The 13,424-nt window shown below is 35.6% G+C and overlaps 1 protein-coding gene across 2 annotated transcripts in view; it reads left to right on the forward strand.

Annotated features, from left to right (window-relative positions):
• The window catches only part of CAAP1 (caspase activity and apoptosis inhibitor 1), a 51,796-nt gene that overhangs the window by 30,941 nt on the left and 7,431 nt on the right, over positions 1-13,424 (forward strand). For both annotated transcript variants that reach the window (XM_027039249.2, XM_015081333.3), the window contains exon 5: positions 2,461-2,534. In XM_027039249.2, the coding sequence (XP_026895050.1) occupies positions 2,461-2,534 (74 nt within the window). The remainder of the gene's footprint in view (positions 1-2,460; positions 2,535-13,424) is intronic.

The following is a 13,424-nucleotide window of genomic DNA, read 5'->3' on the forward strand; positions in this document are numbered from 1 at the left end:
TATGGCTCTTCAGCCTCCTTTAACCTAGAATATTTCCACAACCTTTTTTTTTTTTTTTTGTCTTTTATACATTGACATTTAACTCCCCACCCACTTTTAATTGAACATTACTTATTTCCTTTTTTGGGTTTGACTGAAGATTTCTTCATGAAATAGGTCATACACTCTCAGCTATAATATTGCATAGGTGATGTTGCGTCCTTCTTATTAGCGTATTACAGATGTCCATGGCTCTTTTAATGGTGATGTTGCATTATGTTTTTGTTCAAGTCTTCTAGATGTTATGTGTTTAGAAGAAGAATTGAGTGGTGCCCACTCAAGGATGTGTAAGAGCAAACATTTTATCTAAAGAAAGATATTTAGAAATAGATTAATGTTCCCAGTAGGTAAAATCTAATTTGACTATAAGGCGTGAGATAGCACATTTTAACTTTCTTCCTTGCAAAACTCTTAATGTAGTATATTGGCATTTTATCCGTCCCTGGATTACCAAAGAATATTTGTTGGTATCTTCCTTGGGATCTGCCAGTCATTCTGGTGAAAGAATAAATACTGAGTAGGTGATATTAGACAGAAAGAGGTATAAAATATGTATTTCAACTTTAAATCTTTTATATGTTATAATTAATATCAGATCCAAAGAATTTTATAGTCTCTATTTCACTTTGTGCTTGCATTAGTAAAATTCTAATGCAAAACACATAAGTACCAAATATGTTGACTGGAAAGAATATTGTAAACTTAAAGAAATGATCACAGGTCTTTATCTTTTGGTTATTTGAAGGGTGTGTTATTAAGTGGATAGAAATCGTTTTGGGAGGGGTGCCTAGGTGGCTCAGTAGGTTGAGTGTCCAACTCTTGATTTTGGCTCAGTCTTGATCTCACAGATTGAGCCCTGTGTCCATCTCTGCACTGACAACATAAAGCCTGCTTGGGATTCTCCCCACCCCCCCGCCTCTGCCCTTCCCTCCTTCTTTCTCCCCCATCTCTCTCAAAATAAATAAATAAACTTTGTTTAAAATAAAGAAATAGATTTGTGAGCAGGAAAATTCCTGAAATATTTCTTGTATGTTAGTTTTAGGATGTATATAGAAATTCTCCAAAAGGTAATATTTATTTATAAAGAAAAGTCATTTTGAATGTTCGCAACTAATTTCTTTTGCCAAAAAGTATTTGCAATATTAATATCTAGATGGTATAATGCCCTCTAAGAAAGAACATTAATTAGTTTAGTTTGCAGCTCTGTTAGAGAACATGGTGGATCAAAACTTTTTTATGATCTTATACTTGAATCCATTTACTTTGATTACATATGTATATTATATGTAAAATATGTATTTCCCACATCAAAGCACTTGAGGTATGAAATTAGATGAATATAAAATAATTTGAATGCCAAAGTGCTCATTAAATTTAACACTTGAAAAATTATTGGATTCCTCTTAAGTTTTGATTTCTCCCACCAGCTAGCCTGCAAGGTATTGGAAGTGAGAAAAGTTACCTCCATATTTCTCCAGTTTTGCCCTTAATTTTTTTTCTTGTGTTTTTCTTTTATTTTTTTAATTTACGTTCAAGTTAGTTAGCACATGGTGCAACAATGATTTCAGGAGTAGATTCCTTAACGCCCCTTACCCATTTAGCCTATCCCCCCTCCCACAACCCCTCCAGTACCCTCTGTTTGTTCTCTTTTTTTTAAAAAAAATTTTTTTAACGTTTATTTATTTTTGAGACAGAGAGAGACAAAGCATGAACGGGGGAGGGTCAGAGAGAGGGAGACACAGAATCTGAAACAGGCTCCAGGCTCTGAGCTGTCAGCACAGAGCCCGACGCGGGGCTCGAACTCACGGACCGCGAGATCATGACCTGGGCCGAAGTCGGCCGCTTAACCGACTGAGCCACCCAGGCGCCCCAATGTTCTCTATATTTAAGTAAGAGTCTCTTATATTTTTGTCCCCCTCCCTGTTTTTATACCTATTTTTGCTTCCTTTCCCTTGTGTTCATCTGTTCTGTCTTAAAGTCCTCATATGAGTGAAGTCATATATTAGTCTTTCTCTAATTTCACTTAGCATAATACCCTCTAGTTCCACATAGTTGCAAATGGCAAGATTTCATTCTTTTTTATTGCTGAGTAATACTCCATTGTGTGTGTGTGTGTGTGTGTGTGTGTGTGTACACACACCACATCTTCTTTATCCATTCATCTATCGATGGACATTTTTGCCCCTTAATTTTTACAAAGATGTGTACTACCTAAATTGTTAGTGGTTTATAGCTGCTGCTTTTGACACTTGTATACACATGTTTCTGAGCTTCCAAAGTGTACTAAATGATATCCTGGGGGTTCAGAAGAATTCCATGTGTCTTCCCAAGTGTCTGATTTAATTCTGGGAACCTGAGCAGTAAGTATTACTTGACTGAATAGAGTTTTAAAAATTGTTTTTATTTATTTTTATTCCTCAGACAAGACATCTGTGTAGATTCTACATCAACCGTGAGAGAGAACAAACAACCTGAAGGTTTGGAATTAAAACAAGGTATAAACCAAGTATTTAATTTTTATATAACATTTACCTGAAGATTATAAACACTTTACCAGTAATAAATTTTCAGTGTTCCAGCTTGCCCCCATTTTACAGATAGGGGAACAGAATAATTTATTTGGTCCAAGATCAAAAGAATAAAGAATATGTCCTTTCTTTATTTCATGACTCCTTTAGCCATTGGAAAGTTCTGCCTTAGTGATACATGCTTATAGTGCCACCAGAAAGCTATCATCTTGAATAGTTTTAATTTTATCATTAGCTGCAAGATATTGGAGATACATTAACTGGGTAACTTTGGGTTATATGTGGGGAAAAAAAGCTTTATGGATAACTTTTTTGTCTTTTTTTTTTTTGCCGAGGTACATTGTTATTACTTTATTTTCTATGAATCAGTAGTGTTTGACATTGCCAGCTAGCAGAAGTGAAGTGGTAATTTGTAATTTATTCAAGCCAACTAGATGAGTAGGGCTAGTCTTTCATGTGTCTTTTTTTGTTTCCCCTCATCCTGGTAGGAAAAACTGAAAGTAAAATAAATTTTTATTAGTTACTCAAAGACTACCTCACATTTTTCCCATTTCCTGGTATAATTACTTCAGAGCAGTGACAATCTACTCTAGCCAAAATGGTTGTATTATTTATTATGTAAGCAACTAATATTTGATTGGCTTAGAATAATGTCTGTAAAACTTGAGTCATAAGAACTTATTTGGTAGAGAGAAGTAGGTCATCAATTTATTTAGGCAGAATTTCTTTTTTTACTTGGGGTCTGTGTTGCTTAGTTAACACAGTGGGAAAAAAAGTTGGATAACTAATTTTGTGATTCATTCATTATATATGTAGAGAGAACAAAATCAAGATTTTCTGTAATTCTAATTATGTACTTTGGGGTTTTAATAAATATTTTTGACAGTTTCAAGAATTCCATTGTTTTTCAGAAGTCTTGTTGTGTTAGCCTCTTAAATAGCCAGACAAAATTGTATCTTTTTATATTCTGACTTCTGAGCACCCACCAGAGACATAAACTGAGATTCAGTGTCATTTACATTTCTTTGTCATATATAAATAAATGTTAAGCATATTATCATTTTCACATAACTCTTAAACCCCGTGGGTAATTGGACATCTCTGCTATTGTTTCTTTCTTTGTTTCTGTTCTTTGCATCTAATGAGCAGGCAGTGTCGAGGGTATGCTTTTAGATCATCTGTGGAGAGAAGAATGTCATGTAATTGACATGGTTGATTCCAGTTCCTAGGGAAAAAGGAATGGGGACCTCATTGTACAAATTAGCCATTGCTGCCTTCTAAGGGAAGGTGTTTTTCTGCTTTCATGTTCAGGTACCTGGAGCTCTTTAAACTTGCTTCCCAGTGCTAACAGCCTATTTTGCTGTAATTTTATATGGTAACTTCAGTCTTTTAAAAACCAGACAGGGAAGCAAAGAGGAAGAGAAAAAGAACTCAGAGTAGTCAGGTATCACAAAGCACAAGTCTTTTATGCTTAGGAGCCTATATAGACCACTCTCAGGTTCTCATCTAGTCATCAGAAACATCAAGAACACACTGTCATCAGTAAGTGACATCAAGCAGAGGTGAGAAAACATAAGATCAAAGCACAGCAGTACAGTTCATGTTATGACTAAATCTGTAGGAAAAGGTCAAATTAAGTTGCAACTCTTATTTTAAAGAATACAGGGAAATAGTAGGTAAAGTCTTCTAGAAAAATGTCTATAAAATAGTTAAAATATAAAATGTTGCATAATGGAATAAACATAAGTTATCTAGAAGATCGAATTATGTAGAACATTTTCCAGGTAAATATTAGTATAGCTAAAATCTGAACCAGGTAGTGAGTAACTTGCTTGGAGTAACCCAAGAAGCTGAGGTACACCAGGAAATAGAAATTTTAGTAGTCTGAATAAATATTGTTACCTTTTTCCCTAAATGAACCAATGTTGTCTACTTTTAATATGCACAACTTGCAAAGTTGATTTAGTATTATCTCCAGCTTTTCTTGCATAGCTAGTTGTTCTCTTTCGCAGTGAGCTTAATAAAAACAGAATATAATGCGCCTTGTGAATGTATTGTCATTTTATTTAATGGCTTGACCATTTAAGAAAATTCATTGAAGCTTAGTTAGAACTAAATTCATTGAAGCTTAGAACCCTTTGTTCAGAAGAACAAAATCTAAAGCAGTGTTGAATTTTCTCTTTGCTTTTTTTCAAATACATCTTACTATATAACCTATTCATAGTATGTGATACTGACACATTACTTAAATTATATCTTCAGTTTTTTTAGCTTCTCAGCTTCTAAAATACTCAAATATTGAGAAATATTAATGGTGAATTAGTTACTTGAAATTGGCATTTTTTGGGTCTAGTTCTGGTTTCACCCATTTCATTGATAAGAAATATCATTTATGAAACAAGCTGTGCTGAAGATGAGTATCTGATTGTGCTCTGACTTCGACCACGCTTTCATAATGGACTAATAACCAAGATCTGCCTTCACTATGCAGACATTATTTAAATGTAAATACAATCTACTGGTTGATTGATTCGTACTCAAATAAAATTGGAACTCTTCCATTGGGATTAGTTTCTTCACTCATTCATTTTTAGCAGGAGGGCAGCTGTATAAGAAACATTAGTTATAGTTTTGGTCTTTATCTGTGGCACAGCTGTGTTTGTGTACATGAGCACATATACATGTGCAAGCCTGAGATCCTTTATTAATTTCCTGGAGGATCTCAGGGCTTGTATTATTGAAATGGGTTTGCTCACTTTTTAAAATAATAATTATATAAATTTTCTATATTGGCCATTTTGTGCTAAAAATATTTAAAACTTTAACATTCAGTTTAAAAAAATGAAAACTGCTATTCGTTGGAGGTATTTAATTTGTAGAAAATATTTTCAAAATGTCAAATCTAATATTAGTGAATTCTGTTTATATATAGCTATAAATTTGCTTAAGACGTTCAGGAATATTAAAATAATGGCTGTATTTAAATAGTTGCTTTAAAGTCGACAAGCAGGAGTATATGTAACTTTGCAAATTTTTCTCCTTGGTAACTTAAGAATTAAGCTCCTTTGTGTTTCTTCTTGGAAGTGGCCATGAGAAATTTTTTTAACTATACATGAGAAATAGCTAAGTCAAATTTGGATACTTAGGTTGAAGAGGTGGTGAGGTTTTCAGCCCTCACTTTAAAGTATTTGAAGAGCTGTCAAGTGGAAGAATGATTAGGCTTGTTCTGTATTGCCTCTGAGAATGAAAACAGGGCCGCTAGGTAGAATTATCACTAGACAGATTTTGGTTCAATTTATTGATCTCTAATCGGAAGTCTCAGAAAATGAAGTGGGCTGCCTTCTGTATTGCTAAAGGGTGTTTGAACACAGGCTACAAAAACTGCCACTTGGTGGCTCTGTTGTAGAGCTAATTGAAGCAGTGTTTGGATGTTTGGCCTTGATTTGAAGTTCCTTTCTAGCTGTCAGATTTTGTAAAGACCAGTGCCGGGTGCAGTGTCTGGACTTGAGAAGAGTGCTTAATGACTGGGTTTTGTTTTGTTTTTTAATTGCTTAATGGAAGCAGAATAAAATATACAGTGCTTTTTTCTCTATATTTTTTATTCCATTAGAAAATCATTCTTCCTTTCTATTAGAGAAAGACAGGCAAACACACACAAAATATGCAAACTGAATTTTGCTGTGGTGAGGCTCAAATTCTGCTACTGGTGTGTGTGTGTGTGTGTGTGTGTGTGTGTGTGTGTGTGTGTGTTTTAAAATAATGTCGTTGCCTCATGCAATTATATTTTGACCTTCCAGTTCATGAATTAGTGAATGATAGACAGTTTTAAGAATTGTCTTGTTAACAAGAGCTTCAAAAAGTTGTAAGGTAGACTTTAATAGGGCGAAAATGTTTATCAGTGGTTAAACTGTCTGATGGAAGTTTAGATATTTTCTCTGGGCTTCTCTGACCAATTTTAGACGGGTGGTCACCACAGTGTTATCATACACACTTCCAGAGAATGCAGGAAAAAGAATACCTGTACTTCTAAAGTAAATAAAATGTATAAATTTATATATTTGTCCCTCCACTGTAAAATTTCTGGTTGCATGTGTTGTTGTATTAGTACATACTAATTTATAGGAATAATACATGCTATTTTTTAAGTAAATAATATATACTGGAGCAGGTACTTAAAAACATTTTCACTGATAGGTTTATGTAAATAATGCAGTTGAGAGACCTCTTTTAGACTATCATGAAGAATTGATGATGGTCGCAGCTTATTCACTTATTACTTACAAAAATTAAATGTGGTAGAAGAGATTTTTGCCATCATTTAGCAAAGGTATTAAATATAAAAGTATATGAGACCATTTGAATCCTTAAGGTGAGGGATTAATGGAAAACCCCAACTGATTTTTGCTCTTCTTGTTGGTATTGTTACTGCCATTATTCTAAGATAGTACTGCACCAGGAGAAGCAAAGGTGAGTAAGTAGAGGGCCTAGAATAAAAAAAGAATGAAGAAGTGAATTTGCAGTAGAAAAGGAGTTGAGTTTTGCCAAAAAGAACTCTATAACCATAGCTGAAGGACTACATGCAAGTTAGGAGAAGTTACAAAGATAATGAGAAAAATGCCTTCAGTGATTTGTGTTGCCTTGGGAAGAAAGAGAGAATGAAGACCATCGGTTAATTAAGCCTGTTTGGAGCAGTTTGACACGTATGTATTGCTGTAGAAACCTCTGCATTGTCAAGTGAGGTCTTGTGGTGCCTCGTCCTTTGAGGAGCTGAACTGGAGGCATGAGTGTGGGGAGACCAAAATAAAAGCGTCCCAGGCTGCTCGGAGTTGGAAACAGAGAAGCAGATGTACAACTGATTTGTTCTCAAAGTTTGAGTCTGATTTCTTTTTTCCTCGCCCTTGATTGTCTCCCTGACTGGCTGTAACAAGTAAGTATTCACACAGTGCAGCTTCTTAACATGAGTTAACTTTTCAGCAATTGGTGAAGTAAAAAGAGATTGTGGTGTAACCTTCAGTGTGACTTAAGAACTTACATTTCTCTTCTCGTTCCTTTGAGCTTTTTCACAAGTTATTACCAGCAATGACAGCAGACAGGACCCTCCCACTTCTTCATTTGTCTCTTTCTGTGTGTAGTAATTGAACAAAAGGGTGAAAATTACATTTTGTGTGGCACATTAGCCCATACTGTTTCTGTACCTTTTGAAGACCCCTCTGTTGCATTTAATTGTGCAACTTTTCTGCATTAAAAAACAAAGTACACTGGCAGGGTTTTTGGATGCATAATGCCTTGTGCGTGTTTTTCAAGAATGACATGAAGGGTTTGATTTAGTATCTGAGAAAAATGTTGATTGCCACGTTTCTTTAAATTTTACCCATTCTCGGGGCGCCTGGGTGGCTCAGTCGGTTAAGCGTCTGACTTGGGCTCAGGTCATGATCTCGCGGTTTGTGAGTTCGAGCCCCGCGTCGGGCTCTGGGCTGATGGCTCAGAGCCTGGAGCCTGCTTCCGATTCTGTGTCTCCCTCTCTCTCTGCCCCTCCCCCGTTCATGCTCTGTCTCTCTCTGTCTCAAAAATAAATAAATGTTAAAAAAATTTTTTTTAAAATAAATTTTACCCATTCTCTCTTGTGGTTTCATAGGATCGTAGACATACTGTTAGGGCAGCCACTTCAGAGGTTATATAGTCCAAACCTTTAACATGTTTGGATCTCCTTTGGATCCATGGTGCTATTCAGTAATTATGTCCTTGTCCAATCGTTGGCAAAAGTACCTCCTTATATAGAAGTAATTCCTACCACAGGAAAGATGGTAAACATTAGATTTGAAATCAGATTTTGTTACCAGTTAACGAACTTTTTACTCATCCTACACCATAGTCTATGATTTAATTAGAAGTTTTGGTTGTAATATTATATGTAGTATGTAGTCTTTTGAGATTGACTTTTTCCACGTAGCAGGTATGCATTTGAGGCTCTTCATGTCTTTTTGTAGCTTGATACTGCCGGACAGTCTTCCATTGTATAGATTTACAACAGTTTGCTTATCCATTTACCTATTTACCTATTAGAGGACATCTTAGTTGCCTCTAGATTTTGGCAATCGTGAGTAAAGCTACTATAATCATTTGTATGCAGGAGTTTGTGGACATAAGTTTTCAAACTCTGGGTAAACACCAAGTTTAGTTTTGTAAGAAACTGCCAAGCTGTCCTTCAAAGTGCTGTACCATTTTATGTCCTGCTAGCAGTGAATGAGATTTTCTGTTGTTCCATCTTCTTGCTGACATTTGGTGCTATCAGTGATTTAGATTTCGACTGTTCTAATAGACGTGTAAGTGGTATCTTGTTGTTTTACTTTGCAGTGCCCTAATGATATATGATGTTAAGCATCTTTCCATGTGCTTCTTTGCCATTTGTATATCTTCTTTGGTGACTTGGCTCTTCAGATCTTTTGCCCATTTTTTATTTGGGTGGTTTTCTAATTGTTGAGTTTTAAGAGTTCTTGATGTATTTTGGACACCAGTCTTTTATCCAGGTGTGTTTTGTGAATATTTACTCCTAGTCTGTGGCTTGTCATTTCCTTAATAATTTTTCACATTTAATACATACTTTTTAGCTCCGTGCCTCATATATTTTATTCATTCATGTGGACTTAAGGGACCTCATACAAGAAGAAGATAAATTCAGTCTGAACCAACATTCTCATCAGTGATGCTTCAGTGGTCATTCTGATTCTGTTAAGATCTGGGAGGCACTATAGAATATTTAAATGCATAGATCTGTGAAATGTACTTGGGCTTGAATTTTGGTTTTGCCACTTCAGTTGTGTGAACTATAGGGCAAGTTACTTAAACTCCGTTCCTCAGATTCATCAATTATAAAATGGGGATAATAAATATGAATGTCTATTCCATTATGGTTAGCATAAGGATTAAATGAGTTAATACATGTTCAATGCTTTAGAGAAGTGATTAGTACCTGGTAAATGCTCAGTAAATATCCACTCTTGTTATAATTATTTCTGCCATCATTATTGTTGTCATTAGAATTTTCTGCTTCATCCCCCCAATATCACCCTGGCTGTCTCTAATTGGCAAAAGTGTCTCCGTATTGAATCATAGTCTGCCAGTATGTATTTTCTGCTCATTTATCCTTGTGTGTCCTTTGGATTATAGAAAATGAATTTAATGCTTTTTCTAAATGATGTCCCTTCAGATTTTGAAGCTGATCCCTTCTTCCAACAAACAAATTGTGGTTTTGTGCTAGGCACCAGAAAGATAAATAAAATATGGCCTGGCTTGGAAAGAACTTCTCTAATAAAGGAAAGTAGATGTATAAATTAATTTTTCATATCTACCTGTTTCTGAATTTATATAGTCCCTGTCTCTCCTCTTAAAAATGGGTGAACTCTTTGTGTTGCTGCGACCAGCCCCTGTATTTGTATAGTGAACACATTCTCTTTTGGTATCTGCAGGTGTTTTTTTTCTCTGTCCCTAATTATTGCCCCCCTCTGTAGTAAACAGTTGTCAGCAACTATTTCACTGATGTGGCTGAGTCCTTATCTTGGCCTGTCAGCCATGTGTAACACAGTTGATTATCCATCCTTCCCTGACACTTTCTTCTCTGTTTCTTTTGTGTCTTGCTGTCCTCTACTCGACTTCTAAAGGGTGAGTGCCCCAGCACTTACTCTTTGGACGTTTTCTCTTTTCTACATCCTAACGTAATTCTGGGACTGGCAACTACGAATTTATTTCTCCAATTCAGACTTCTTTCCAACCCTGAATATCTAGCTTCCTTATTAGATGTTCAGTAAGCATCTTAATATGTTCCAGAGTAAATTCTAGATTCTTCTCTGACCCCTCCCCAAAAGCAACAAAGAAGAAAACAGTACCACTCCCCCTCCAAACCTTGCTTCTCCTACAGTCTTCTCCATCTCAATCAATAGCATTTGCATTCTTCTGAGTGTCTAGGCCAAGAACCTGGGAATCATTCTTGAGTGCTTTCTTTCATCTTTTTCAACAAATCCTGTCAGCTCTACTTTCACAAAGATCAGAATCCCACCACTTCACACCTCTTCTTGGCCAAATTATTGTGGTGTTGATTCTTATAGCATGTTGATCCCCTCTGTTTCTATCTATGCCCCCCTGTAGTCTCTTGCCTATAGCAGTCTGAATAACTGTAAAAATTAAAACTAAAAGTTGTCAGTCACTGTCTTATCAGAGCCTTCCGGTAGCTTCCCATCTCGAAAGTCCTTGAAGTCCTTCCTTCCTGTGGTGGTACAAGCCATAATGTGATACAGCCTGTCACTCTCCCCCTTGTTCTTTCTAGTCCTTCCTCCTCACTTTCCTCCAGCGTTATAAGCGCTGTTGTGTCAGAGACCTGACTTTTGCTGTTCCCTCTGCCTGCATGTTCCTCCTGAGGTAACCAGCAGTCTACAGCGTATCATTTAGATCCCCTGTCAGATGTTACCTTTTCTGTCTAAACTAATTAGCAGTACTTTTTTCAGAGCTAATTAACCTCTTAGTAAACCTAGAATTTTACTGAGCCTTGGTATCAGGTTTACTGTGCTGTAGTTTTGTAGAAGTTATTTTTCGAACCCAAAACCCTGATGCTTTGTCATGCGTCTGGTTCACAGTGTATCTCAGAACAGAAATGTTAAGCTGTCCTTTGTGACTACAAGTTTTACTGCTTGTCATGCACTTTGTCCAAATCTGAGAATTAAACTCATTCACACCAGTGGTGTACTCTTATTTAGGTCAACTACTTGTTCTGTAAGATCACACCTTTCCAAATCCGTGGTCTTCCTTAACTTGTGTTTACCTCACCTCTTCTCTCGTACTGAATAATTATCACCTAGTTCATACTACTGTTGCCTGTTTAATTGTTTATCTGATCTATTATAAAGGCTGGTAAGAGGTCCCTGTTGTGCTTTTTCTCCTACAATGGTGATGTCTTGTCTACAGAGGCAAAATTTTTGGATACTGTCCTTTTCTATGTTCTCACGTGTACATTTTATCTGAAAGGCTCACATACTTCTGTATTGTTTAGCTCTAGCACCTATTTTTCCATTCTGTCCCTTACACTTGGAGTTTCCTCCTCTGTCAACATCACTTATTAGACTTTGAGACCTACTTCATATCACATCTGTAGATCTCCTTGACGTTTTCCCTATTGCCTTATATACTCAAAAATTCTGTTATGCTTTATACCACAGAATTTAGCATTTTAAAGTATCATGTCCATATTTTAAGCATACCTAATTACCATAAAGGCAAAATCTGTGCCTTAGTTATGCTACAAATATTTAGTTTACCCTACCTGTAGGATTTTGTAGGGCCCACCTCTTCTGTGGCCTTTATAGCACCATTGTAGCATAGGTAATAAATACTGAGTGAAGATTTGTTGATTCTTGGAGTAATCTCTCAATTTGTCATTCACAAAAGTTAGGTTTATAGGCCTATGGACACTCAGTTACCCAGAAATTGAGTGTGGGCTTGGTAGTATACTAGACAGTTTTTCTGTATTAAATTGTTTGCATATATCTCAGTAACCATCAGATAATGTCATGATTAAATTTTGAATATCGTGGTTAACATGATACACTTAAATTTAAATCAGTAGTTTAAAATACTACATGAGAAAAATAGCCAAGTTCTGTCAGTTTTGCTGAGAGGAAGATTAAAGTCCTCTACAAAAGATTATTTTTACATATTAAAAAAAAGTTGTTTCTTTTTCAGAAAATAAAGTTTTGATTTCTTTCTTGAAAAGGCTAGAACTCACTAGAACTGTTATAAATTGACTTTCTACAGTTACACTATAGTAGAATTGTCTTCCTTATAACTTAAAATTTAGTAAAACCGAAGTTTTCTGTTGTCTCAGAGAAGAAATCCACAGAGGCATAGCATTGCTTTCCAGTGAACTCTGGACTTTGTTACTAATGAGATTGTAGTAGGTTGATAACACTTAGAAGCCTTAGAGAGTTGAGATTCTAGAGGGAAGGACCTAGAGGGAAGGATGGTGAAATGTGCTGTTCTAAATGGCATAACCACTGAATGTGATTAACTGAAAATCTGATGAGAAAAACTAAAAGAGAAAACAAAGTAAGGTAGTTTAACCCTTTTGATAACCAGGTCTATGGTTGCCTAATAGGAATATTGGGATTCTGATTTTCTTGTGTTCTCCTCCAGGATATATATATTTTAAGGTATTTTCAAAATTGTTACTGTAGGTTTCTGAATAGAAATCACCATAAACAGACTTTTTATCTTGGAAATTGTCAGACAAAAATAAGTAAAAAAATAGCATTAACTCCCATGTACCTCTCTCCATTTTCAGTTATCCACCTATGGCTAATTCTTTCATGCATACCCCTACCTGCTCATACTGCTAGATTATTTTAAAGCAGATTCTAAACCTCTTTTCAGTTCATCTATAAATATTTCAATATGTTTGTATCTCAAAGACTAGAGATCTCTTTTTAAGCATAATCACAATGCCTTAAAAAGTTAACGTTGCTTAATATCATATATTCAGAAAGTGTTCAGGTTTAACCTACCGCTTGTATTCATTGGTAGTATTGTGATGTTAAGATTGATTGGTACAGGTGTTATCAGACTACCACCTAATGGTTTTAGTAGCTATTAATGTTTAGATCCAGTATTTCATTGGGATTACAGAATAGTGATGTTTTTAATCCTCAAATAATCCAGTAGTTAGTTTTCTCAGGTTGTCTTATAATAGTTTTAAACTATATTTGTATTAATGGACATCCAGATAAGTACCCTATGTTACAATTGTTTGGATTCTAAGTCTCTTTTTAATCTGTATGCTCCTCCTTCCCATCCCTCCCTCTCACCCTCCTTTGC

This window comes from Acinonyx jubatus, chromosome D4 (genome assembly GCF_027475565.1).
Source record: "Acinonyx jubatus isolate Ajub_Pintada_27869175 chromosome D4, VMU_Ajub_asm_v1.0, whole genome shotgun sequence".
Classification (NCBI taxonomy): domain Eukaryota; kingdom Metazoa; phylum Chordata; class Mammalia; order Carnivora; family Felidae; genus Acinonyx; species Acinonyx jubatus.